General features: G+C 34.8%; 2 protein-coding genes across 5 annotated transcripts in view; one reads left to right on the plus strand and one right to left on the minus strand.

The window, feature by feature from the left end:
• MCPH1 (microcephalin 1) overlaps window positions 1-25,801 on the minus strand; it is a 129,486-nt gene that overhangs the window by 50,276 nt on the left and 53,409 nt on the right. The window lies entirely within an intron of this gene.
• Window positions 1-25,801, plus strand: part of ANGPT2 (angiopoietin 2) — a 43,287-nt gene that overhangs the window by 11,858 nt on the left and 5,628 nt on the right. Inside the window, exons 2-7 of one of the 4 annotated variants that reach the window (XM_068398543.1) lie at window positions 10,974-11,129; window positions 13,263-13,384; window positions 15,083-15,315; window positions 17,626-17,756; window positions 23,667-23,768; window positions 24,286-24,452. In XM_068398543.1, coding sequence (XP_068254644.1) covers window positions 10,974-11,129; window positions 13,263-13,384; window positions 15,083-15,315; window positions 17,626-17,756; window positions 23,667-23,768; window positions 24,286-24,452 — 911 coding nt within the window. The remainder of the gene's footprint in view (window positions 1-10,973; window positions 11,130-13,262; window positions 13,385-15,082; window positions 15,316-17,625; window positions 17,757-23,666; window positions 23,769-24,285; window positions 24,453-25,801) is intronic. The other 3 variants (XM_068398552.1, XM_068398562.1, XM_068398571.1) reach the window with 3 other exon arrangements.

The following is a 25,801-nucleotide window of genomic DNA, read 5'->3' on the forward strand; positions in this document are numbered from 1 at the left end:
TTGGAAGCCTCAGGGAAGTACTCTGACAGGTCTGGTCTGGTAAGCGAGGAATTTTCAGACTGGTGATGAAAATGTAGCAGCTTTTCAGACACACCATCTCCCTTGTCTGTCTAGTATATTAGCAATGGCAACAGTGAAGAGAAAGATGCAGCATGTCTTAAAAAAAGAACCACAGCACTTAAGAGAGGAAATTACCTTTTTTTTGTCTTTTTTTGCAAATGTACAGGAAAATCAGTGCGTGAATTCTTAGTAGAGAAATTCAGTCCTTCAAAACTGAAATCAGCAGCTGACACATGCACTGTCTCAAAGTCTTAAGCATTCAAAAATTGGCAGGTCTTCAGCTGAAATGACTGGTTTGTTCTTGGTAGCATCATCACTGAGAGGCTTCTTCTTCAAGAAAAGAAAATCTTATAAAAGGTCCATAAACTATATTTAGAAGTCAGTATGTTGCAAAGTTTAAGAACTACTCAAAATGCTTTCAGTTTCCTTTATCTGTGAAGTTTTTTAAAAAAAACTAATGCTTTTTCATGCTGAAAGATGCTCTGTGAACACAGCTTTGAAACAGGAGACACCCAGTTTTATAGCTTACAAAAGGGACTAATTGTGTTCCACAGCTTCCTAACTAGTTTGATCCTTGAACTCCGAATCATTCTTCCTTCTGGTTGGAAGTGGAATGCAAGATGACTGCTTCCCTAGAAAGCAATGCTGAGAATGAATTGTGAATGCCTAGCTCTTTTTCACTTCCCCAATAACATATTTGGAAAGAGGAATTTGCTTCATATTTCCTCAAAATATTGCACTATGATTTGCTCTGCCACATCACGAGCTATTCTGTAAAATAGGCTGTCCTGTTGGAAGAGGAATTAATAACAAAATTAACTTGATATTGTAAATTGAGAGAAAAAAGATAAATGGTTTTATATTAAGAAAAATCTGTGCTAGATACAAATTCGCTAAGAATTTCGTAAAGTTTATAAGGCTACATAGCCAATGTCTTTCACGAAAAATGTCTTAAGTACCCCTACCATCAGCTTTTATTTCAGCTGCCTGTTACTTAGTGCAATGGAAAAAAAATATGCAAATAGGAAAGGATTACTTTAGATCTGGGATCTTAGCACATGTTCATTCAAATGTGGGCTTTTTAGGGCAGAATCTCATCTTTATACCAGTCTGGTAAAGTTCAGATTCACCGATGGTAGCATGCAAGTACAAAATGTGACTGAAAACATGTACACTTGTCTCCAAAAAGTTTGAATGTTCAATTTGTGAAATTATAGCCCAATGCTATAACACAGTATTTAAAAATCAAGTATCAATTAGCAGTGTTTCTTATACCGTTCATAAATAAGAAATCCTAATTTTGAATGTTGATGGCTTGTTGCACATAATGAGGAATACTTATATTCATTTCAGTGAATGGCAGAAGCATCATTGGCTTCTTGTCTTCCTGGCTTCAGTGCTACTGAACTTCGGCAAAATGCCATTCATGACTCAGACTATTTATTTATTTATTCTTTATTTTTAGTCTAATGGGAACTTTATGAATTCCTTCCCTGATTTCTAAAAGAAATACCACTTAGCTGTGATCTCGAAAAACGGTGATTCAGAATCTTAGATTACTGCCTTAATGAATATCCTTAACTCTTAATGAGAATGGTTAATCACCATATTAGTTCTGAAGGTAACTGTTATTAAATTTTGCTTTTAAATTATTTCCCATATAGAAACTCAGACTATTAAAAGATTTGTCAAGGCTGCTATTTAGTTTCTAGTAACAACATTTTTTTTTAACTCTCAAGAATATTTTTCATTTGCAATTTTATTTACATCTCTTTAAAAAATGCACATCTGTGCACCATATAAAGTATATGCATCATATATAGTATAAAGACCCTATGCCATCCTCCAAGTGACAAACCACATGAAAATATGTGTGCAGTTAGGAAAGCAGTAGTGTGATATGACATGTACAAAACAAGCTCGGTGTCTGGAATCACAGGAGCTCAACTCTAAGATAGCCTTTGGGACAGTTTCAGATCTCAAAGTCTCCTTCCTTTTCCTATGTACTCTCTTGATTTTTCTAGGTCATCATTTTGAATTGTAACTTTTGTAGTTAGTTTGAAACATACAGCAAAAAGTATGATCATGCTGTAATACCTTCTAGTGTTAGGAACAAAATACTTCCAGTCAAGAACACAGAGTAAAAGTCATTCTTCATAAATATTTGCGCAGACAATGAAGGCATTTCATGCATTTAGTTTCATGTTATATTAATGAAATATTTGTTTTTTATTCAAGTAGATTATTCCCAATGAAGGGGGGAATTTTTTCCTTCTGCTAGAAAGTATAAAAGCGTAAGTTTCTTGTAAATGAGATATAATCAGACATGAGAATAAGTTGGTAAGCTTTCATTTAGTACACAAGTGGCATTAACTAAACCATCTCCTGTGTATAATTTACTTTAAAGTCTGTATTTACTTTTTTAAGAGTTAACATTTAAACTTTTAGTATTTTATTACACAATTTTAGCTTGAATATTTTCCAATAAATCACAGCTCACTTTGAGCTAATATTCATTTATGATGTTACTTTCACCTTTTCTTTGCCAACAGGAAAATGAGATAAGAGAAAAATCTTAGCTGGAGGTCTGGACAGGCAGACATGCTCGATGGGGCATGTAAGAAGCTAATAGCATAGAGACATCTCAAGCATTCCCATATACATTCCCAAAAGATTTTTTTCCCTCCCTTGAGAAACAACACATAGTCCATAGGGACTTCTTGCCCCAGGAAGAGGGGGAGAAAAAAAAAAAAGAAAAAAAAGGCAATTTTAAAAGTCTCTTTTCCAGACAGGATCGGTTTTTCCCTCTGCAGTGTACTAATTTTTTCCAAAAGTTACAAGCTACTAAAATTGATAACTGACTTTCAGAAAACATAGAAAAAATATGTTATTTTATTATAAGGTAATTTAAAATAGCTTAAGGTCTGATTGATGGGGATTGATGCAATGCCCTTAAAAATGTGTTCCCTTAGGTCTGTCAAGATAAATGGATCTTGGAAGGGATAGTGATTGTTCCATTTTTATTCTAATTTTAAGCAGTGGCAACATGGATAGACTGTGAAAAGAAGTACGAAAAGCTATTTTAAAGAGAACAAAACTGTCTGCAAAATTGAAATTTTTACAGTACTTTGTCTTCATGGCACTATTGTGCTCCATTCATTACATACATGCACATTAAACGGCATGTGTGGCATATATATGTATGTGAAATGCTTCATATTGCCTGTATGAACTGCTGTGAAGAAGTTGTTGTGTTCACATATTTAATGACAGATTTTTTCTTTTTATAAAGACTACTTTACATTTCACTGTTATCCATGTTCAATAGGATCAAAGAAGATAGTCTCATCCCAAGAAAACTTTCCTAGTGTGCAGACTTCAATTATACAAAAACCAATTTACATATTTAGTATTTTAATTGAAAGTGAAGTCTGTTAAAATAGTCTTTGACAAAACTGCATTTTATGTCTTTATATACAAAAATGTATCTGTGAATCGGAAATTTAAGGATTCTGTGGCATATATGAATGACCTTCTACAATGTGACAGTTGCACATTGGCACAGAGTTTAAAAAAAATGTTTCAAATGGTGGACTAAATTCTACTTCAGATGACTCATGAAGAAACCAGACGTAGCCACAATCCAAAGAACACTGCCACTCTGAAACAAGGACAGGCAACCAAGACCAAGCCTTACTGGGTTTAAGATAACTCAAGACATCTGGAGTATGAGAAGTACGAAGGTCTCATCTGTACTCTGATAAACTATTCAGAAAAAGAACTGAGACTCACCAACATTTTTCTTATTTTGCCTTGTCACTAGAATGAAGCAAAACTGATTATGGATGCTTAAGTTCAATTTCCATCTTGCTCACTTTTGTGTATAAACTAAATATCTTAGGGAACAAAATGTCAGGGTGATGACCATAGGTGTTGGAAGGGCTGATTAAGTTCCTTTGGTTTAAATTCACAAAGATAAGTTTTGAATAAAGCAGAGGACTTTTGTAGTAGGGATACAAGAACAGTAACTCAAAAAGCTTTTGACAGCTTAATATATGTTAAACAGTGTAGCTGCAAAGCACATTTAAAAAATGCCTAGCTGTAAATGCTGTATTTTCTGTTGCTAAGTTTTCTGCTGGATGTACTCCACTTTTGGAAATTCAAAGCAAAAGTTTGAGGAAAAACACTACAGACATGTCATTATCCCTGTCATTTTCTCTGTATCTACATTAGATGACTAAGCATGCAATACGTGTGGTAATGCCACCTGTTCGATACTTCTGCAACTTCTTTTGAATTGTTTTCTAAATTAATTAATTACTAGGCACAGTCAAGGTCTGAACAGAAATAGCTGCTTCTCATGGAAACCTTACGCATATTCTGTGGTTTCCCCCCTTGAAAATAGGAAGAAAACTAGTTTTAGTTAAATTATTATTCCATATTTATCAGACTGCCGCTGCCAAGAATATGAAGGATCTAAAACTTCAAATTAATGGCAGGAGAACAATCAGTTGTCACTGCAATCAGAGGAAGATAATGACCCTCATAGCCATTGATATCCTTAGGAGAATATTAGGCAAAGTCTGTATTTAAAACTCTAGCATATAATTTTAAATCATGTTACTTCTTAAAATAACTTTTCTACACGATCAACAGCCACAGTTATCTTAGTAACAGTTTTGACATCTAGGAGAGATCAACAATCCACAAACTTGAATGGAAATTTTCCCTTGTTTTCTTTTAGGTTAGTGCCTCCAGGCTTAGTCAAAAGTTCAAGAACAAATGTGAGAGCCAGTGCAAGGAAGGGAACAGGAACACCGGGGTATGGAGGTGTATAACCTTTCGTTTTGGCCAGCAATCAGCTGTTAGATAAAATGAACAACCCAAATGCAGCTGAGCTTCATACATTATATCACATATAGCAGCTGATGAGTTTATGGGGCTAATGACATTTTTCATGCAATGAATCTGCTGATCTAAATACAGGGCTATAGAGATATGACTGCAGATAAACTTTGACCTCTTTGCTGTTTCTCCTAGCAGGTACAGTTTTAGGATGGATGCGTTATTGTAAGAATAAAGATTATCTTCACATTTCAGTAGACAAGTTGTGAGAAAGCCTAAAAACAGTGCTTTTGGAATTTTCTCAAACTTACAGATGAATTCCCTCAAAGTGGAAAATTGTTTAGTCTAGTAATCCATATTTGATTCAAGGAAAAAAGATCTTGATAGATTCTGATGATCTTAGAGATGAATACAAAGGATCACGCAGCTCCAGCCATCTACCTACTTCTTCTAGGGGACACAGCACTATGTAGAAACTCATAATTAACATTGCCTCTCTCTGAAAATAAATGTTACAGGTGACAGAATCAGATTATAAACATTAAGAAAATCACCAAACTTTATTTGGAAAGACTGCTCCAATAACTGACAAATTCTATAAAATGAAACTAGCAGCCAGCACTATTTGTACCACTTATATGGGGTAGCATTTGGCAAAGAAGGGATGTATGTATTCATATAGCTATAAATGCTACCAGGAACATGACCGTTTAATTAGTATAGACTAACCATTTAGCAGCAAAGAACAAAAGCAAGACCTCATTTATAACTTTATGTGAAAAAATGGTAAGTTAAAGTGTCTAAAAAATGCACAAATAAGTTATTGATTCTTCGGAAAATTGTTCTGTAATATGGACACAAACTATACAATAGCAATGAGAAAGGCTCTTCATTTAAATAAGTATTGGCAACCTTTCATAAAGGATTAATAGCATCTCTGCCGATGGCTAGAAAACAAATTTCTTTTAACACATACTCTACATGTTGTCTTTTCTTTCTTGCCAATTTAAAGCTTGCTTAAAAAAAAGGCAATCTTGGCTACAAAAGCAATGTTTTGGAATGTGCTCCAATATGATTGATCTGTCCTTGTTCTTTTGGCAACTTTGCTGAAGTATTTTCATCAAATTTTATTATTTTATATGATTTGAAGTAATAAAGCATGACAGCCCCAAATTGATGACCTTAGAGAATTTTTCTCTCTAAAAATGCATCACCATAACTATATTACAAGCCTTAATTGTGAAATTATTTCTTCAATTTTCCCAGCTGTTTTTGCAATTTAAGCATACTTTAAGAGACATGCTTTTTCCCATCTGTGCTTTCATTTTTATATTTACTTTCTTCAAGAATACATGCCAGCCAGTCTTACACAAAAAATAGAATGTTCCATGAAAAAATCCCACAAAGAATCACTGAAATGCTATCAACTAACTATTCCTTCTTTCAAATCTGAATGTATTAATACCTCTTTCCCTCTCCTCTTCAGTTTCCTTAAGATAGGATTCATTGATTGACTTACTCTCTCAAAAGCAGAATTTGTGAAAGAAGATGCATCACTAATAGTCAGCTATTAGATTTTGACAATTACTTTGTCAAAAAAAAAACATCATGTAATCAAGGTTAACGTATATCAACACAAGTCTTCTATGCCAGCTATTAATTGAATTAAAAAGGGATTAAAAATTATCTTCCCATAACTGGCAATGTGGCAAAGGAGAAATCTGGCAAATAATCCCTGCTGCACCTTCCAAATTTGAGCAAAATATTGGAGAAGACCGACATGTACAAACCAAAGTGCCAAGCTTCTGAACTCATGGATAGGGACTGAAGCATTTCATTCCTGTGCCCTTCCCTCTTGTAAATGATCCAAGCCATTCTCCCCCCTTCAGAAATTCATAGAATCATAGAACCATAGAATGGTTTGGGTTGGAAGGGACCTTAAAGATCACCTAGTCTCAATCCCCCTGCCATGGGCAGGGATACCTTCCACTAGACCAGGTTGCTCAAAGCCCCATCCAACCTGGCCTTGAACACTGCCAGGGAGGGGGCATCCAAAGCTTCTCTGGGCAACCTGAGAAATTCTGAGTGTGATACTGCTTATGAAGGAAGTAGGCTCCTAGGCAGGAGCTGATAAACGGTACTCTACAAAGAGGTATGCCACAAAGAACTGCAGTCTTGCAAAATGGCTGCTAATCCTCAGTGTTGTCCGTGAAGCTCAGCCTCAGCTGCCTTAACTGGAGCCTCTACTGAAAAAGATCTTTCACCTCCCTCTCAGGGAAACCCAAGGGCCTCACTTCCGAGAGTATGCAATGGGAACATGTTCTGCTCTCGCTAAGGTCAGCGGGAGATCGTGGGCATTTTGGATGAAGGTAATTCTTCTATTCATCTTTGAAGAAAGATGAAAGTAAACACCTGCCACTAAAAAAATCTATGAAATATGGTTGTCAAAAGTCCTACATTTTACGGTTTTTGCATTGTATGATGAAGAGAGAGGGGAACATAAGCAAAGAAGGATGAGTGGGTATCTTGGTTCAGGTCAGGAGAAGAGATTTTATGATGTGTACATGCAGAGAATGCACAGAAGTGGGAGAGGATTAGTGAATATGAAGGAAAGAACAGAAGGGTTTTCTGTAGTCATGCTTTGTAGGATTTTTAGGGGAAAAAAACCCCACAAGAAGCTCCAAAGCCACTTAATAGGTCAATATAATTTTGATGCTTCATGTTGCTCTAAATTACAATAAATGAGCCAGATCATGAAACTGGCTTTAAACCTTAAAATAAATCCCTTTTGATGTTCATATTTCATGCTTTTAAGTAAGCACAAATACCATATTCCCTAAGTTACTTATTTAATATTTTTAAGTTGAAAAACAGATGTGAAGACAAACTGTTAAACTGGAGTCAAGAGAATACTTCAATGATTTAGAATATATCACATGAATATTATTTGAAAGAGATTAGATACTTGGAGATAGGCTTATACTTGCAGATACTCAATTACGATAAATTATGAAAATGCAGATCTGCGTGTCCAAACAAAACTGCTTTCTAAAGTTGCAAGCACAGTGACAAGGGGTATAAAAATCTGGCAACCAGAACCACCAGATGCCTTAAATTGTAATCACAGGTTTTGCGTGCTGTAATCAGAGCAAACTTACAGCTGTGTGTTTTAACTGGGCAATTGCCTAAGCCTACCATAAAATGTTTACCTTACCTTTAAGCCCAGAATTAACTCATTTTCTAGTAGTGTCTTTTGGAATAACTCAGTGATAACATTTTCAAAGAAGTCATGCAGTTCTGTAATACTACTTGCAGAGATGACCTTGGTCAGATTCTCATTCTGATCTCTCTCTAGTGAACAAGGAACCAACCTTGAAGAATGAGTTTTAGTATCCACAAGTATTTTATGAAAGAGTCAAAGCTCTTGATCACTCTTTCTTTGTTCATCTATTTATTGCTGCCTTTTTTTTTTGTGGGCCTTTTTTCTGAATTAAAAAACATGCAATATTTTCAATGCTTTCTCATATGGTAGCTCTCCGATACCTGAGATGTCTCAATCCTTTTTTTCTCTGTATGTCCTTTTTTCTTTCCAATGTCCCTTCTAACTGCAGATGTGCATTGAGTCTGCCAGGCAAGGCCATATCCTTGATTTTTATAAAGGCATTACAATACTTGATGGTGGTCCTGAGGCAAGTAAAATGCATTCTGGAGATATCCTTTCATTTTCTTTTAACAGAGGTGCATTTGACTAAAGGTCTTTTCCAAGTTGTCTATAATGATGTCCAGTTCTCTCCAGCTTCAGCTGCTAAAGATAATTTGGACTCATAAATTGTATAATCCACAGATGTCTAGCCTTTTCAGAGGGACACATATTAATTGTTGTTCTCAGTCTTTATGGAGCAGCATCTAACTTTAGTGAAAAATTACTTATTTTTATCTATATAAAAGCCTTCAGAATTTTGCACATCTACTTGGACTATAGTCCACTAAATACCATCTTGCACTGCTTTTTAAATTAAATTATCACTATACTCCGATATCTCGTAGCCTAATCATCAAGGACCAAAGATGTCTTACCATTACTATGCAGTTAAAAGCCACTGGTCTTACTTCAACAGAAAAGGAGCAGCTGATCTAAAAGACGTCATCGAAGTTTTAACGATTTCCAACATGTTTGGTCAAATTAGATTTGTCTCTGGGTGAGGATGCTTTTGGAAATGAGGAATATCCAGGAGCAAAAGGTAATGCTTAAGAACTGGTCCTGTGAATAGGGAAGAACTCTAATTGCCAGAGCGTGACTGTAATTGAAGACACCCATGTTAAATCATCATGCCAAAACCCAGTTGACCATATGCTCACTTCTAGTATTCAGAAAGGTTATTATGCAAAGAACACCTAAAGGCTGTCTAAAGGCTACTTTTAAATCCTTGTGGTACATCTGGGAAGTAAGTACTCTTATGCAGCAGTATAGTAGATGTGGATCAAAGCTTGTGCTAGATCTGAAATCTCTGTTGTGCATTGCATTTCACCAGCTGCATGAGGAGAATGGAGTGAACACACAAATACTGCTTTGAAAGTTTGGTCACGCTGGACAAAAAGACATAATCCTTAATTCAAACTAAGAATATACTTCCAGTTTTAGAGATTTAATTTCTTACTACACCCTATTTTCTTCGTTTGTCACTTTTAGAAAACAACTGTGAAGTCAGAAATAAAAAATCCAGTCGTTGCTCAATTAATATTCAAGGGGGAAATATTCCAAGCTGATAGATCTGGCAGTTGATCTTTAGCAGGTCAGAAGTGGAATGGCTATATCTGAATGGTGGTTTGGTAGTATATTAAATAATAAGCGGCTCTTTTTCCTCACTGCTATGAAAAATAGCTATACAATAATGTTCAAAGCTCCTACACACTACAAGCCATTATTCATCTCAAGACAGTATTCTCAAAATAATCTTTTTAGAAAATCAAGATATCAACCTGTTTTACCATTTTCCTTAGACTAGGAATTGGTGGTGTTTATAATTTGTGCTTAATGAAACTAACTATTTAGTATTAGCTAGTATCCTCTTTGTAGATATAGCATGAAGCTCAAAAATGATTGTGGTTCTCTTGCTAGAACAATGTTGGAGTGAAGCAGAAGTTTGATTTTAGAAATTTCTAGAAATTTCCCCAGTCAACAACAACAAAAAAAAAGAAGTCACATGGCCTGGATTTTTAACAGAAAGTTCAAACATAAGCAATGACTTATGAAAGAAATACAAAATATTTGAAGGTTATTGAGAAAATGATATTAAAGCAACATGGAGAAAAATCAGACTGCTTTTGGATAATCCAGACATGTGGAAAGAAAAACTTCATGAAACGTTAACTGAATTTTCTCCTTGCTACTAATTTTCTCGTTGCTTTCCTTGAAAGCAGTGTACTCTCTTATAAAATGACTACCAAAAAAAGCCATATTAGTTTAGACATAGAAATTACTTTGGAATCAAGTATTTAAACCAGTTTTTGCATTCCTAAATATTAAGTATTTAAAGTATTTATAGTTTTTCCTACTGTTTCATGTCTTTATTTGAAATTCTCTCTGATAAAAATGTGCACATAACAGTGTTAAATGACATCTGACCTCTTCACTGACTTCTAGCCATGTGATGAAAAATGCTTTTGAAAATATTTAAGTCTAGATACAGGAAGATGACTAAACTCCTAAGCTTTTGTCTTCTAAAAAATTCCCATCACTGCCAAAGCTGGTGAAGCTCCTCTGATGGTTACAATGGTGGGAGCACTAAGGCAGAAAAGGTTCCAAGTGCTCGCAAGCTTTCTCACCGCCATGCCTTCTACCTACCTCCTGCAAATCTCTGTTCCTGCCTTTAGAAAATGGGTGGCCACACTTTCCTTGTCATGTTTGCCCTTCCTCTCGCAGAGCTTAACACTGGGAAACTTCACGTAAATGCATAACAGACAAGGAGCAAATGTGTTTAGCAAGGCAGCCAGCAGGCTTACTGTACGAGCCCCCCTTCCAACATTTAAAGAATGCAACTATCTTCTCTCTTTCCTTTCCCATGTAGCTTGAGAATTACATCCAAGACAGTATGAAGAAAGAAATGGTAGAGATCCAGCAAACTGCAGTGCAGAACCAGACTGCAGTAATGATTGAAATAGGCACAAACTTACTAAATCAAACAGCTGAACAGACCCGCAAATTAACAGATGTTGAAGCACAAGTAAGTAATGAATTTCAACCTAAACATGCTTCTGCTTCCCAAACACCTACAACTATACATTTAACACAGTTTAGTGTTACACTATTCAGTTCAACAGCTGGAAGTCAATCATTATAATCAACAGCTCTACCCAGCTTAAGGAAACATTAGTATTTGGTAATACATAGTTCCATCTCACGCCCACTGTTGTCACTTGAAAGACTTCTGTTACAGCAGGATTTGAAGTATGTCCAGCAAGACAATTTTTACAATAAACTTTAAAGATAATGTACTTAAAACTACTATACTATATTCAGGCATCAATTGGGTACTATTATGCTTTTATACAACCCTTGTTGTGTATCTCTGTTGATTATTCACCTCTCACCACCAGATCTTAGCTAAAAGAGAATTCCTTCAAACAGCCTTTGTTCTATTCACCAGGCTAATTGCTTTTTTACATTTATTTTTTTTTTTTATTTTTTAAAACTTCTTATAAATAAAAATGCAGCTTTTTAATGAATGTTTTCACAGATACTATAAGTGGGTTAACAGTTCATTTCCATCACAATGCACTATATCATTGTTATTTAACAGAGGGATAAATAAACCAGAGATGAATCAAGAAAAGAGGAATTAGGAGGAGGCTACTAGAAAAGTATATTCACACAGAAGTAAACTTGCCTACTGTACATATTATTCTCTAAAATATTTAAAAGAAAAAAATTAATGGGTTTGTCTTTAATTATTGCTTTGATTGAAAAGCATGAACTACGATAAGACATTCTGTGAAACAGAAGGCAGATTTTAACATGTTCTAAGGACAAGACCAATCCATGTAGAAAGGTGTGTATTTGTAGTTTTTCTAACATGGTAGGAAAATTCAGATATATAATTCCCAAAACAAAAAGTGAATATAGTATTCAGCACATAACAGTTTATAGAATGTAAATAGCATGCAAAACTCAAAATCCTTGTTAGACATTTTACTATCTGTAGAATTCATCCAATGAATTCAATTACATTTTTTGACCTAAACTAAGCCTTTGTGAACTCTTTGATAAACTGATAGTTCATAGCTTACAGGCATACTGAATTAACTTTCTGATTGCATTGTTCAGGAGCCCAGTATTTTGCACTTGTTGAAAGGATGTATTTATTCATTCACAGTAATGTCTTTATGGAAATTATTCAATTATCTTCTGCTTAGAGGAAGAAAATCATCACTGTAACTTTCCTTCTCTGCTTGAAATTACTGGTGACTGGGTTAAGGGCTTAATTAACACCATAAGGAAATTAACCAAACAATTGCTCTCTCAAGGACACTTACTTTTGGCAATAGCTTTCAATTACACTTAAGCATGAAATCATGTCCTGAATGACTGTTTAACATGAAATACAGGAGTAATCAATTCTTCCTGCCAATAAAAGCCAAATTCTGCTGAATTAAAAAAAGCTGTTCTAAAATAATGAGAAAATATTTCTAGGAAATATGCCTCAAAGTAACGCAATCCGATACAAACAAAAAGTATCTTCCGTGTTTCCTAATATCTGCATTTTTTTAATTTAAAGATGCAAATAAATTTAGGCAGTAAACAATGCATATAGAAAAGGTAACATTAAAATTCAAGGTCTGAGTTGACAGAAGTGTGGTCACATAATAAAAATTTTAAAATATAATTTGGGATTAAGGAAAATACCTAAAAGGGAACTATCTACCCATTTCAGGACTGGGCCAAGATTTCAACCAGTGAGAGATACGCAAAATATTTTCTTTCTGCACCAGATTGAGAAAACTCAGCTTATTCTCTGAACAACAATGATAGTAGTTCCACTAATGAAACAAGAATATTGTAAGAGGGGAAGGTATGACAGCAAAAATAAAGTACACAGTAGCTCTCAGCCCTTGATCAGAAACGTAGCATACTCCTGAAATATTCCCTATGTGGTAGTGTAACAACAAAATTAGTGCAACTCTGTGTATTATTCTTCATTCTAATTCTATGAGCATCTGTGCCCAACTTAAGTATTCAGAAATATTTTTTTTAATTATAGGCTTAAGTAGAGATTTGCATGATCTCACAACATAAAGAAATTAAAATTTGTTTAAAAGAAATGTCTTGATTTTCAAATATTTTTATAAATTTTATTTAGGTATTAAACCAGACAACCAGACTTGAACTTCAGCTTTTGGAACACTCTCTTTCAACAAACAAACTAGAAAGACAGATTTCAGATCAGACCAACGAGATAACTAAATTACAAGAAAAAAACAGGTAAGTTTGCCTATCAACCCAATGAATTGCTATTCCCTGAAGTGCCCTTCTAATGGTTTTAGAAACAAATGTGTTCAAGGAGGAAAATAAGGCATTGTACAGAAGCTCCCTGCACCCAGCTATGCTCATTACAAAGGCCATATATTGTTTAAGGCCTAGAGAATCTTTCAAGTTTATTCTTGTGTTCTGCTCATATATCATTCTTCACTATCTAAAGTTCTCCTTTGTATGAGGAACTTAAGTTTAAAAACTTCTCAGTACTTCAGTTGTAGCCAATTTATATTCTTCTTTAGACTTATCCAGATGAAGGTACGGATTATGTAGCCTGACTCAAACTAAGCCAGTGCAACCACATCTCTAAAATTTTATCTCTATGTAATAGACAGCTATCCTAATACACAGTCAGGTCTTTGCCACAATTTTTTCCTAACCTGGTGAGAAAAGTCATATACTACTCATATTCAATGTTCCTTACTAGTCAATCTTCTGATATTCAGACCAATAACCAACTATTACTCCTGTTTCTGTACTCAGCTGTTGTCCAAAGGCTCATACCTTTTTTCAGCTAGTTTCATTTTCATATCACCAGGGCCTTATTTTACTTTCAGCAATAAACAGTTTACAGAGAAATCTAAAAGCAGTAATAACAGTAAGTTTTCTCCTTCAAAGCCGTGTTTTTCAATGAGAACCATATGTGCAAAGTGCTTTTTATTTTCGAAGAAATAGCTTAAAAAAACAGGAGACATGTTTTGACATTTTTGTTTTTTATTCTACTACATTTATATATGCTCCCTAAAGGTTTTATCCACCAGCTTAATAAAAACAAGCATCCTTATCAAATGGAAAGCAAAGTAAATACTGAATTTTAAAATGTCACTTTTTTTTGTGTTGAACTCAGCAGACTTTAGACTACACTTGTAAAACCCACATAAACACAAAAGCATTATTTCTCACCTAACAAAAGGCGCTCTGACATCGAGTTAATCTGCTTGAAACATAATTATAAGGTTCAGGATTTTTTTCAATAACAATAATGGATTTTAAGTGAAGTTCTCCCTTCTGGCGATGCATCTTTTAACATCAGCTTTCTTAGAGTCTGCATCAGAACAATTACCAATGAAATAATTTTCCAGCCAATCACCTACTCACGCCCACTCCAGAACTGGAGATGGGTAACACATCTCCAAGTAACTATTTGCACGTTTCCCTGTCTTAACATCACAACATTTATTGAAGTATATATTTTATTTTAATTACAGGACATTTGAAAAGCTCATAGGTTCATCTTAAAATAATTTTCATCTTTTAATAGGGCAAAACCATAAAATCTTGCAGTATTATGCCTAACCTGTGAGAGAATGGTATTCAAGACACTTCATAGTCATAAGTAATGGTGACTTTGGGTCTACATCCATTTTATATTCCCTGTACTTCTAGCACTACTATCCTTTTTTCAGGACCAAACTATACCTTTCGTAATGCTGAATTATCAAACAGCCAGTTGCTACACTTTAAAAGCCTGCAATACAGACTATAGCAGATAATGTTGTTTATTAATGTACTAATTAGTTATATAATAAATTAAAGCACATATATCAAACTAAACTCACTTTTCATTTAGCTTCTGCAACAGGCTTGATTCTCTTAATATTAGCTCAAAATTGTTTTTGAGGAGCCTAATTGTAATCTTTTATTTAGCTTTCTAGAAAAAAGAGTTCTTGAGATGGAAGACAAGCACACACTTCAGCTGAAGTCAATAAAAGATGAAAAAGATCAGCTTCAAGTCCTAGTAGCCAGACAGAATTCTGTTATAGAAGAACTAGAAAAACAGTTAGTTACAGCTACAGTAAACAACTCAGTTCTGCAAAAACAGCAACATGATCTGATGGAGACTGTTCATAACTTGCTTACTATGATATCTACACCAAACTGTAAGTAAAAGCAGACATTCATATATCATTTGAGTGATGTTCCCTAATTTGTGTACATTATTACCTATAAAGTCTTACAACCAGTTTCCCCACACTTTTGCTTCTCAAAAAGTATATTTTTTTTGCCTTAAATTCTGCATCTGAGTTAACTAACCTATTTTTTGGGAGGGGCGGTAACAACCATGACATTGATGTGGTTTCATTTTGCTCATCTTCCATGGTTTGTATTGGTTTGCCTGCCCACTTCTCCAGTGGTTCAACAATATACAGAGATGCCAAGTATCATTCATCTCACATGGCATTCATTCATCTGGCAATACACACTCGCATGACCATGTATCTAGGTTAGACTGCATGATGTAGGCCTGTAGCTTTTCTTCCTGGCTCACAAAGGTTGCTTCTGCCACCTCTCATTGCTCTATGCACATAGAGTTAATCAAAGAAAGGACAAATTATAGTAGCTATTAAAGGCAAAGGAATCAGCACTGGCCCAGTTTTTAGCACCTATGTATGCCCTAGACAACAGAAAGCACCAGCCCAGGGCAGCAGGTACTCCCAAAAGTCCTCCAGTCTTTCACTGGAGCTTCCCTATTCATCCTAAAAATCCCTCAGCTTAGCAAATTTTATAGGTAGTAACCTTCACCCCTAAATGCCTGACAGCCCTGGAACAAATCATAGTGACTGAGCATAGCTTCCAAATTTATGCAGATTCACATGCTCCATAAACAACCCACACAAACCATAAGCTGAAGGTTATGGCTAAACAGAATTTAAACAAACGAACAAATTCCTTACCTTGAATTTCATGTCTGATACAGAACTTTGACAAATTAAGAAGGTATAGCTGTTCTATATGAAAGAGTAAAGAATCTGGAATGTTTGCCTGTAAAGTTCTCCAGGGCTGGAAATACACAAGCATATAGAACCTCTAAAAAAAAGGATTTAAAATTAAATACTAGGAAAATTTTAAAATAGTTGTCATTACAACTTAAAAGACAGTATAGGTGGACTATGCTACGTTACTGTAAGTTGGATGACAAAACAGGAAAGGGGTTTTCAGAAGTCCTCACTGTCAGTAGTGTCCTGCATAATAATAATGTTGTAGGTTTTTCTAAACAAAGTAAATCCCAAGTTTTTTTGTCTTATAACTGACACTATCCCCTTAAATACCATTACCAAGGCTGTACATGTTCCTGCTGATGGTATCTGCTATGCTAGTGCACAAATAAGTAAACAAGTCAAAGTTATGTTGGCTGCAACACTGTTAAACCCAGAGTGGAAAACATAATGAATGTTTGCCAAAAAGACAAAATTAGCAGGGAAAGCTTCTAAGACAGTATACAAACAATAGAGTGTGGAAAAGCAATTAAAACACTGAACGTGTTATTTTTATATTTAAGGCAAAGCATGTAAACAGGTAAATAATGAATAAGCAAGCTAAAAAGAACATAATAAACAACTGTAATATAAGCATATATTTATATGGCACCTAAAACTTTGTACTAACTGGCTGTGCTTGTTAGATCAAATTAAAAGGGAAAATACACAGAACCAACCCCAAAAGGGTCAAATATGAAATATCAGTCAGCAGGCAAAATGCCAGGAAATTCCAACCTCTATAGTTAATAAAGAACTGAACAAAAAGATGAGCCTTAGATTGTTCTGTAAAACAAGAAGGCTTAGGCATATTAAAATGTATTTTTTACACAAATGAATTCCAGAAGGGATGTTTCCTTAGTCAGTTGGGCTGAGCTACCGAGCTTCGGCGTGGTACATACAAAGGTGTTCCTGTTCAGCACAGGGGCAAAAAAAATAGCTAAAACTTTGTAAAAGTAGTTATTCCAGTCAGCTGTATTACAAAAGATTTCATTAACTCTTATGTTAGATTTCACAATTTTAGAGTCCTGGCCGAAGGTCATTATTAATATAATCAGTTGCTAGTTAGATGTGTTTGTAACAGTAGTTAATGCATGCAGAGGTTGTAATGCATGTAAGAGTCCAGCAAAGGCAATAAATGGAAGCAGAAACTGTTCAACTGAGTGAGATGCTATATCCTGAGCTTTCCTATTCAACATATTATAAGTGTCAGCACTTTTCAACCTATCGAGCAACCACGCTCATATCAGAATAATGTCTCTAAATAATACGAAGCAACAACACACATAATTAATACCTTGATCTGTCATTTCTTCCAGGACCAGGCATATTTTTTTGGAACTGCAAAGCTTTAAGCTGATTACATCATTAATTGCTTCTTAGTAACTTTTATTCATCTCCTCTCAATGCCTTTAATTTCTATTGTATTTTTAGCAGCTAAGAACAACTTCATTGCTAAAGAGGAACAAATCAGCTTCAAAGACTGTGCTGAAGCTTTCAAATCTGGACTGACAACAAGCGGAATCTACACCCTAACAGTTCCTAACACTGCACAAGAAAAGAAGGTAGGATGGCTATAAAGTGCTACCTAGGCGTACTGCATGCTAAAAAGTTATTTGATCTGGTAAATATGCTATTTTAAAGGCTAGTTAATAGTGAAGTTTATTACTTACTATGTTTCTTTATAAGCATTTCTTCACTTACAGATCTGAGTATGTCACAGGAAGAAGAAAGTCCTTCAGGTGAAATCTTGGCTCAGGAAATGAATGAGCATTTTGTTGTTCACTTCAGCATGCCAGAATTTCATTCTTTGTTTCCACATAATTAACGCAATTAAAGCAATATAATACTGTAATTTCTTTATAAAATCTCTAACTCCAACACAGTTGCTCTACATGATCAACAAACTCCTATCTCCTCTAAGTTCTTAGTTCCTTCATATGCCCAAGTCCCTTCAGGTGGCAAAAGGAGGTAAAATCAGGGGTATGGAAGAGTACTCATGGATGTGTACTCATGTAAGCAGTCTACTACTATGGGACTCATGTATGGGTTCCAGTTCTTTGTTATGCAGAGTTTTAAGGTCATTTGTGTAACAATTAGATTAGCAATTAGATCAGCAGAACTGACACTGGGTAACAGAGAGAACTTTCCTGGAAAATACTGCTGTGATTTAAATAAAATGTGAGAGTTTGCAGTGGTTTCACTAAATCAGTTTACATTCCTCTATGGGTACTTTTTTCCCCTGTGTGTTTAGCTGAAATGAACTTCAATGTCAATTTAAGTTAAAGCAACACACTGTACCTCTATAGAAGGGACCTTGAGTTAAAAGTGGCACTTAGTGGATGAAACACTGGATGCCTGACAGAGGTGCTCCATCTACTGAAGTAAATAAAATGATAAAGATTCAGATAGTATAATTCATTTGAAACAATCAATAAAATCTGAAAGGGAGAAAAGTCCCCAGTGGACTGTGAGGATAAAGAACCAAAACCTGTAGTGAGCATTCTCAGGAGCAGGGCTCAGATGATGAACGTTTGTTTCCAACATTTCAGACACTGTATGCTGAGGAGGCTAAGGGACATTTGAATGTAAACAAAGATGCTTAATATATTTCTTAGACAAACACTAAATAATTGTCTAATGTTTTTATTTTATAATTTCATATTGTAGACATTTCCTTTCAAAAAAGGAAGTATGTTATGGAATATGTTATGGCTTTATTACATCAGAAATATTTGGGGAAAAAAACCTAATAGAAAATGTACAAAAGTAGAGGAAAATGAGGGCACACGTGGAAAAGCAATTGGTGAAACTCTGACAGAGAAAGCATTTTTTTTCAAAGTTTTGATAGCAAAGGTTATAAATTAAGTTCACCAGTGACTAGCCTTTGAAGTGCCCTAACTTCATGTAGCCCAAGCCAGACTTTGTGATCTTTACCCTTACAAAGCTCTCAACTAAAGGAAATAAGCAGTTTGTTTGGGTAAGATCTATAAAATACGATACAAAAAACCTGCAATTTTTGCAGATACCATCTAGAGAAATGATGGTATCTGCAGTCTGCTTCTCTTGGGGGAAAAAAAAAGAGGCATCTGGTTTTTCTTTGGAATAGTCTAGTCTATATTCAATACACAAGAAAATCAGTTACATAAGGTGCAATAAGGTATTTTATTACACACGAAACAGAATGGTATTTAAAATAGCATAGATATCTACAATCACAATTTTAAATGCTAAAGGAGATGCAAGCTACTGCATGTCTAAAGTAATAGATTGCATCAGTCCTTGTTAGACATCTCAGGAAGGGTTATGTTCCTTGAATGTCTTGAATATTACTTGTCTCAAGCTTTTACCCTTGATCTTAATTTTACTATCAAATATAACACATAGAGCATGAGTATTTTCTAAAAGCAGACGCAAATGCAAGCCGTATTACAGAATGAAAATTTCTGACTGTCAAACTTTAACACTGCATTTTCAAAGCCATAAACTTTTAGGCAGTTTATATGATCTGAGAAGCCAAAGCAACACACATTTCTACAAAACTAAAACCTACCAAAATATTGTATCCCTGAAACAAAAGTACAATTGCAAATTTCCTAGACTCTAACATATTAAATGCTTTACATTTGAACATGGAGGCCTAAAACACTTAGCAAAAAAACCTATTTTGGTAATTCATATTGAATAATTTAATTAAATTAATAATTCATTTAATAATATTAAAGAATTTTAATCTTAGTCTGCCCACTTCAGATAGAATGAAAAAGAGTGTGAAGATTTTACTTACTATATAAGACATGAAAAATAAGAGACCAAAAAGTTTCAATCTGATGCAGATTTTTTATATCAGTACAAATGCATAAGAGGAGTTGTCAAGGGAAGTGAAGATTTAGGCATAATTAACACGTTACACCATTTTCAGCTGTTTATGATGTGGATGGCCACTCAGACCAGGAAACAGAATGACCTTTTCTATTTGCCAAAAGCGCTGCATTGCTGTTTATGTTTTCGTCTTTTCCTCTTGTAACACCTTCTGACCTCCCAACAGGTTTATAAACAACTTCTGTGTAATCTGTAACTGATCCCACTTTACTAATTTGTCTCCCATCATGATCCAAAACTAAAGAATTGCATACGAGAGCTGAGAGGAAAACAATTATTTCGTTTCATTAATATTTTCAAGCTTTCCTGTTCTGCACCAGGACAAAAGCTAAGTTCTTTTAAAAACAGAGGAAAAACAGCAAAAAACTGCTGACACAAGGGAAAATGGTAGAGGCAAACCCATGAAAAGTCAATAGCTTTATGTTTACAGCAGTTACCTGAACCTATTAACCTCCTGGTTTTAACCAGGCAGAATAATTGAGTCTGGATGACCCTAATATATTAGCTCAACCATTACCACAACTATTACCAACATATTACCCCAACTCTTAAAATAGTGGCTGAAACAGTGGCTGAGCTCTTCCCCATTTCCACCCCCGTCGAGCTGCATTTTCATCTCAGAACTGACAGATTCCAAGCCAAGGCCTTTTTAACCAAAACTTTCTGGCAGAAAGTTCTTCAGGCAAGTTTGAATTTACCAAAAAAAAAATGGTTTTGCATAACTTTCCCAGAAAGGGATCATGTAGACAACTAGCTGGTCATTTCAAAAGGAGCCCATGCCATGTACCTTACGCATAAAATACACACACAAAAATTGTTTCCAACCCCAAGCATTAAAAAAGAGCATATCTGTAGCTTCTCCAATAAAATAACAGGTCAGATAAGGGGTTTTTTTTTGTGAATATCAGAAGTCTCATCATCTGTCTTTTTTGCTGGTAACTGGTATTAGGTGAAAATACATTATAAACCATGTCTGTAGTAATTTTTTCCAGAATAAGAGAAGTAAGACTGCAGTTTATATCTAGTCACATTTCTAAGCTAGAGATAGTGGAATACAAAATCGTTGAGCATCATGACTCAAAAGCCTTCCGACAACAGCCAAAAGTGATGCAAAGGGAAACTGCACAGATGTGGCAACCACACTTGCTTTGGTATAAAAACTGTAGTGGATCTTCATCCTGATAACTCAGCCAGAGTCCTACACCATTCAGGCTGTAGGTCTGAAAACACTTATACCCCAAATATCCTAATGTACAGGAAAAAAGAAGAAAAATTACTTGCTCTGAAAGTCAACTTCCTAGACAGCGAAGACATCAAACTGACTGCTGGCAGCTTACGCGCTTGTAATCTTTGGAAAGGGAACTACTTCTGGTTGCACGTACCTTACAGCATTTTCAAAAATACATCGCTGATCTTTAGCTGAAGGTGAAAAATATAAACAGGTGACCTTAGCTCTCCAGTGCTACAGCTGCTAGAACTGTAAGTGCTGAAGCAGTTCAGAAGATAAATCAAATATTCCCCCTGCCAATTTGTTGTAATTTGAGAGGCTAATCTCTTTATTCTTTTTGGCATCTGTTTGAAGACTCCTGCTGCCTGCCTAATCTTGGTATCTATTTTTACGAGTTTTATGAAACGTTACTTTTCTTCCTTTTGAAGAAGGCTAAGCTGAAATGTCAGAACAGTTCTTTTCTAGTAATGAGTGTTAGAGAAAGCCTCATATGCATATCATTTTACTGGAGAATTAAGATTTTTTTAAAAAAAGAAGTTATAGTCCAAATAAATGCTTCCTCTCTCCTCATCTTTCACATACATCATAAAGAAATTGTTCCCTCTGTAGACTGACACAGCAATTTATTGTGTTTATATGATATGATATTTTAAACTAAGCAAATCCTTTCCTTAATCTTCATTTTACTGAATAGCCTGTCTCCATCCTTAAAATTACTTATTATTGTACATAAATCACTTAAGTATTTTTAGTAAAAAGTAATAAAAATAGATCAATTTATTTCATTAATTTTCTTTCTGTAATCTTTACTGCCATTTTTCTTCATTGACTTTATTCTTTCCCAAATTAAAAATCAAGTGTGTATGTAAATTTGAAGTTCCTAGTTTTACAGGAAGTATTTACATCTTATTTAGTCAGAGAATTGATTTCTAGGGAAATTATCTGGAAAGCAAAGGAATGATTTCATAAGCAAAGCTGCATGTGTTAGGGCTTGAAAGAGGGTTCTGGATTGCCAGTCAAGCCTGAAAGTGAAACATTTCACTATATGATGCTTACTTAATAGGTGGTAAGAAGAATTTCCACTTTTTAGCTAGTTCAAGGGAATGTTCAAGTTCCAAATGAGAGAGCCTAGAGCATTAACTGTGAACTACCCAAACAGGAATATTTGTACAAGAAAGATTTTCCTTAAAAGTTCGTATCGGTACTAACATGCAATTTAAATAGATATTGATTTCAGTTTTACTTTCATCATACTTTTTTACACCAGCTTAGCTCCACTGACTTCACATATGTACATTTAAGTTCTGCTAGTTTCAGAAAAGCAGAATTAGATGCAACAATTTTAAATCCTTTCTCAAGAAAAATGGTCCTAAATATTCACATATTCACAAGATTTTCTTGTTAATTTATCCCGTGTCTGCCAAATATCACTCCAAAATTCCCTCTAAATTTTCAAAAGATTTTTTTCCATCAGCATCTGCCCAATATATTGGCAGCCCCAGTAATACCTCTTATCTCTGACACTGCAGTGAACATACACCAGAATTCTAATTAACTCAGTCCCTTTCTGTTTTAATCTAGGAGATTGACTGAACAAGTCACATATAAAGTTGAATTTTACTGTGCCAGGATGCATTTATTGGGTATTCTAAAACTGAGTTCAGTGACCTGCCTATTACATATCAGTTCTTTCAAATGTTTAGCAATAACTTGGTAAAATCAAAAAATATTTATGAATATTTGGAAGCATCTTATAGTCGTTACTAGAATGTAAGATATTCATTGCAGTCTGTATATATAACAACATGGCTTCAAGATTTAACTTTCAAATAATAATAGTTCTACACTGAGATTTAATTTTGGGGTCAGACCATCTGTAAAGGTATTCCACAACGACAGTAGAAATACAAACATATTTCAGATTACTCACTGCCTGAATTTAACTCTTGACAAACCATGGAAATTTTGAATGGATCTCTGACAAAAAAGCTGGAGAAGTGAAAACATCTTTCAGGAGCAATATTTCATCAGGAAACATCACAAAAGTATCAGTGCAAGAGGGAAGTATAGAATCAGAAGCTGCATTAATTTTTTTCTTCCTTTAACACCAGCTGCCAACTATTTTTAAGGTGTCATCTGTATTCTGTTAATTGTGATATATACACTGAGGAATCACATTTATTCATGGACAACCACAACTGATATGTATGAAAGCTATGAGAAACCGCATTTTTAGGTTAATACATATTCTTCACTTGTACACTTTAAAACATACCACTATATAGAGTTATGCAAAGTACATGCTTTGTATTTTTGTTTTCCCATGACTGCATGCACTTACGCTGTTACACGCTTACTCTGGTAGGCCTACTGTGACATGGAAACCAGTGGAGGAGGTTGGACCATTATTCAGAGACGTGAAGATGGCAGTGTGGACTTTCACCGGACATGGAAAGAGTACAAGATGGTAAACAATGTTTTATGAAGCCTTAATATTAGTTATTATTATCTGAAATATGATATAATAAAGTTATATTAATGGCATCCTTAGAATGTAAGCAGGTTTTAGAAGTTGTCTTTGTCCTTAGATGTCCATTTAGGAAATGTCAGAGTAGTGTAAGTTATTTGCCTAAGCAGACTTGCAAATGTGATGTTTGTTCTTAAAGAGAATCTCACTTTTCTTTAATCAACTGTTCCATGATATGTCCACATTTTTTAAGTTATTTATATTTGTGTTTCTAGTGGTGACAGTAGAAACTGCTCCAAATCTACTAAGTGATACTGATTCACTATTTCAGATTCCTGAGTTTGTATTTGATGAAATTAACTTCTTGAAATATTACAGATCTATAACCCTCACAGACACAGTAAAATTCTTAGTTGACAGATTGAAAACTCTTAAACTTAAAAACTGATAAAAGGATCACTTCTAACTCAAAGAAAAAACAAAACAAAGCTATTTAAATATACAACTTGAATTACAGGGATTTGGTGATCCTGCTGGGGAGTACTGGCTGGGAAATGAGTTCGTTTCTCAACTGACTAATCAGAAGCGTTACATTCTTAAAATATACCTGAAAGACTGGGAAGGAAATGAGGCGTATTCATTGTATGACCACTTCTCTCTAGCAAATGAAGAGCAAAAATACAGGTAAGCAGAAAAGTCAGATCTGACTAAAAAAAGACCTGATAATAATCATTCTAGACTGTGTAGATGCATGACCTTATTTCATACAAATTATGACGTTTTTTCGATTCACTCGGAAAATGTTTGCTCCATTTTTCAGTTATTGCTTTTAAACAGTCTTAATAATAATTTTTTCCCCAATGAGGACAATGTATATTTTACTAGTGCACACTGGGTGAGTGTAACACACAAGATTCACAGAGATGAAGAGGTGGTATGGTATAGGATACACTTACCAATATAGCAGATGGCAGTGCACAATATTCAGGGCAATAGGAACCTGTGTGCAGTTTCTATGGAATTCTAATTTCAGGCAATAAATACATTTCTGGAAGGTGGACATTTAAGATGAACAGTACTGCTAGGAGATTTTCCACTGAAGTCAGTGGCTAGTAGGAGCTGTTCTGTCGTCATGAAGAGCACACTGAGGTAATGCTGCCTTGTCCTTCCTGTGACCCACTGGCTTGGATTCTGAAACAACAACGCTCCTACCTGTGAAAATGAAGCTAATCGCAAGTGTCCAGTTCTCACCCCGTACAAACTTGTCAGTTTAAACACCAGATTGTAATGGACCTATTACTTATGCTGCCATCATTCTGTAAAATGTAAAGCTTCACAATTTCTTCTTACATATTTGGTTAAAATAGGAAATAACATACATTTTAAAATAAATATCTATAAATATTATCATAGTATTATACATTTTAAATAGTATCATAGTGTTTTACATTTTGAAACAGTATCAGCCACAGCTGAAATATATGGGCAGTTCATACTTCATTCTCCAGGCTCTCTGTAAATGCAGTAGATATTGTTTGATTGGTTATAGAAGAAACTAGAGACTCTACGGTATAACAGATGCTTTCCTACTACATGGTCCAGGAAATGTTTCTTTATAAGAATCTTACAGATTCATGGAGCTTTAGGTGACTGGACAGAAAAATTGCCTAAATATAGATTAATTTCTCCAAGATTTCTAGCAACTCTTTGTTGTAAACAAAGTCAATCTGACACTCAAGAGAACTGACGCTGTTACTTCAACTCGAGTCTTATGTGCAAAGCAATCCAAAACTATCAGCATCTCCCTCCCTGCAAATATTAGATCTTAATGCCTTAGTAGTATACAGTTGTCTCAACTCCAAAGCAAATATTTTTTCATCTGGAAACAGTCAGAATCTACAGCAGAGATTTTTTTAAAGTCATGCTTTAAAATACTTATAAAGGCAACCTTTGCAAAATGGGTCATTACCCTTGTCCACTTACAATATTAAAAAATAATTACTGAAAACTAAGATGGTTGTCTGTAAATAGGT

Source organism: Nyctibius grandis, chromosome 1, assembly GCF_013368605.1.
Source record: "Nyctibius grandis isolate bNycGra1 chromosome 1, bNycGra1.pri, whole genome shotgun sequence".
Lineage (NCBI taxonomy): Eukaryota > Metazoa > Chordata > Aves > Nyctibiiformes > Nyctibiidae > Nyctibius > Nyctibius grandis.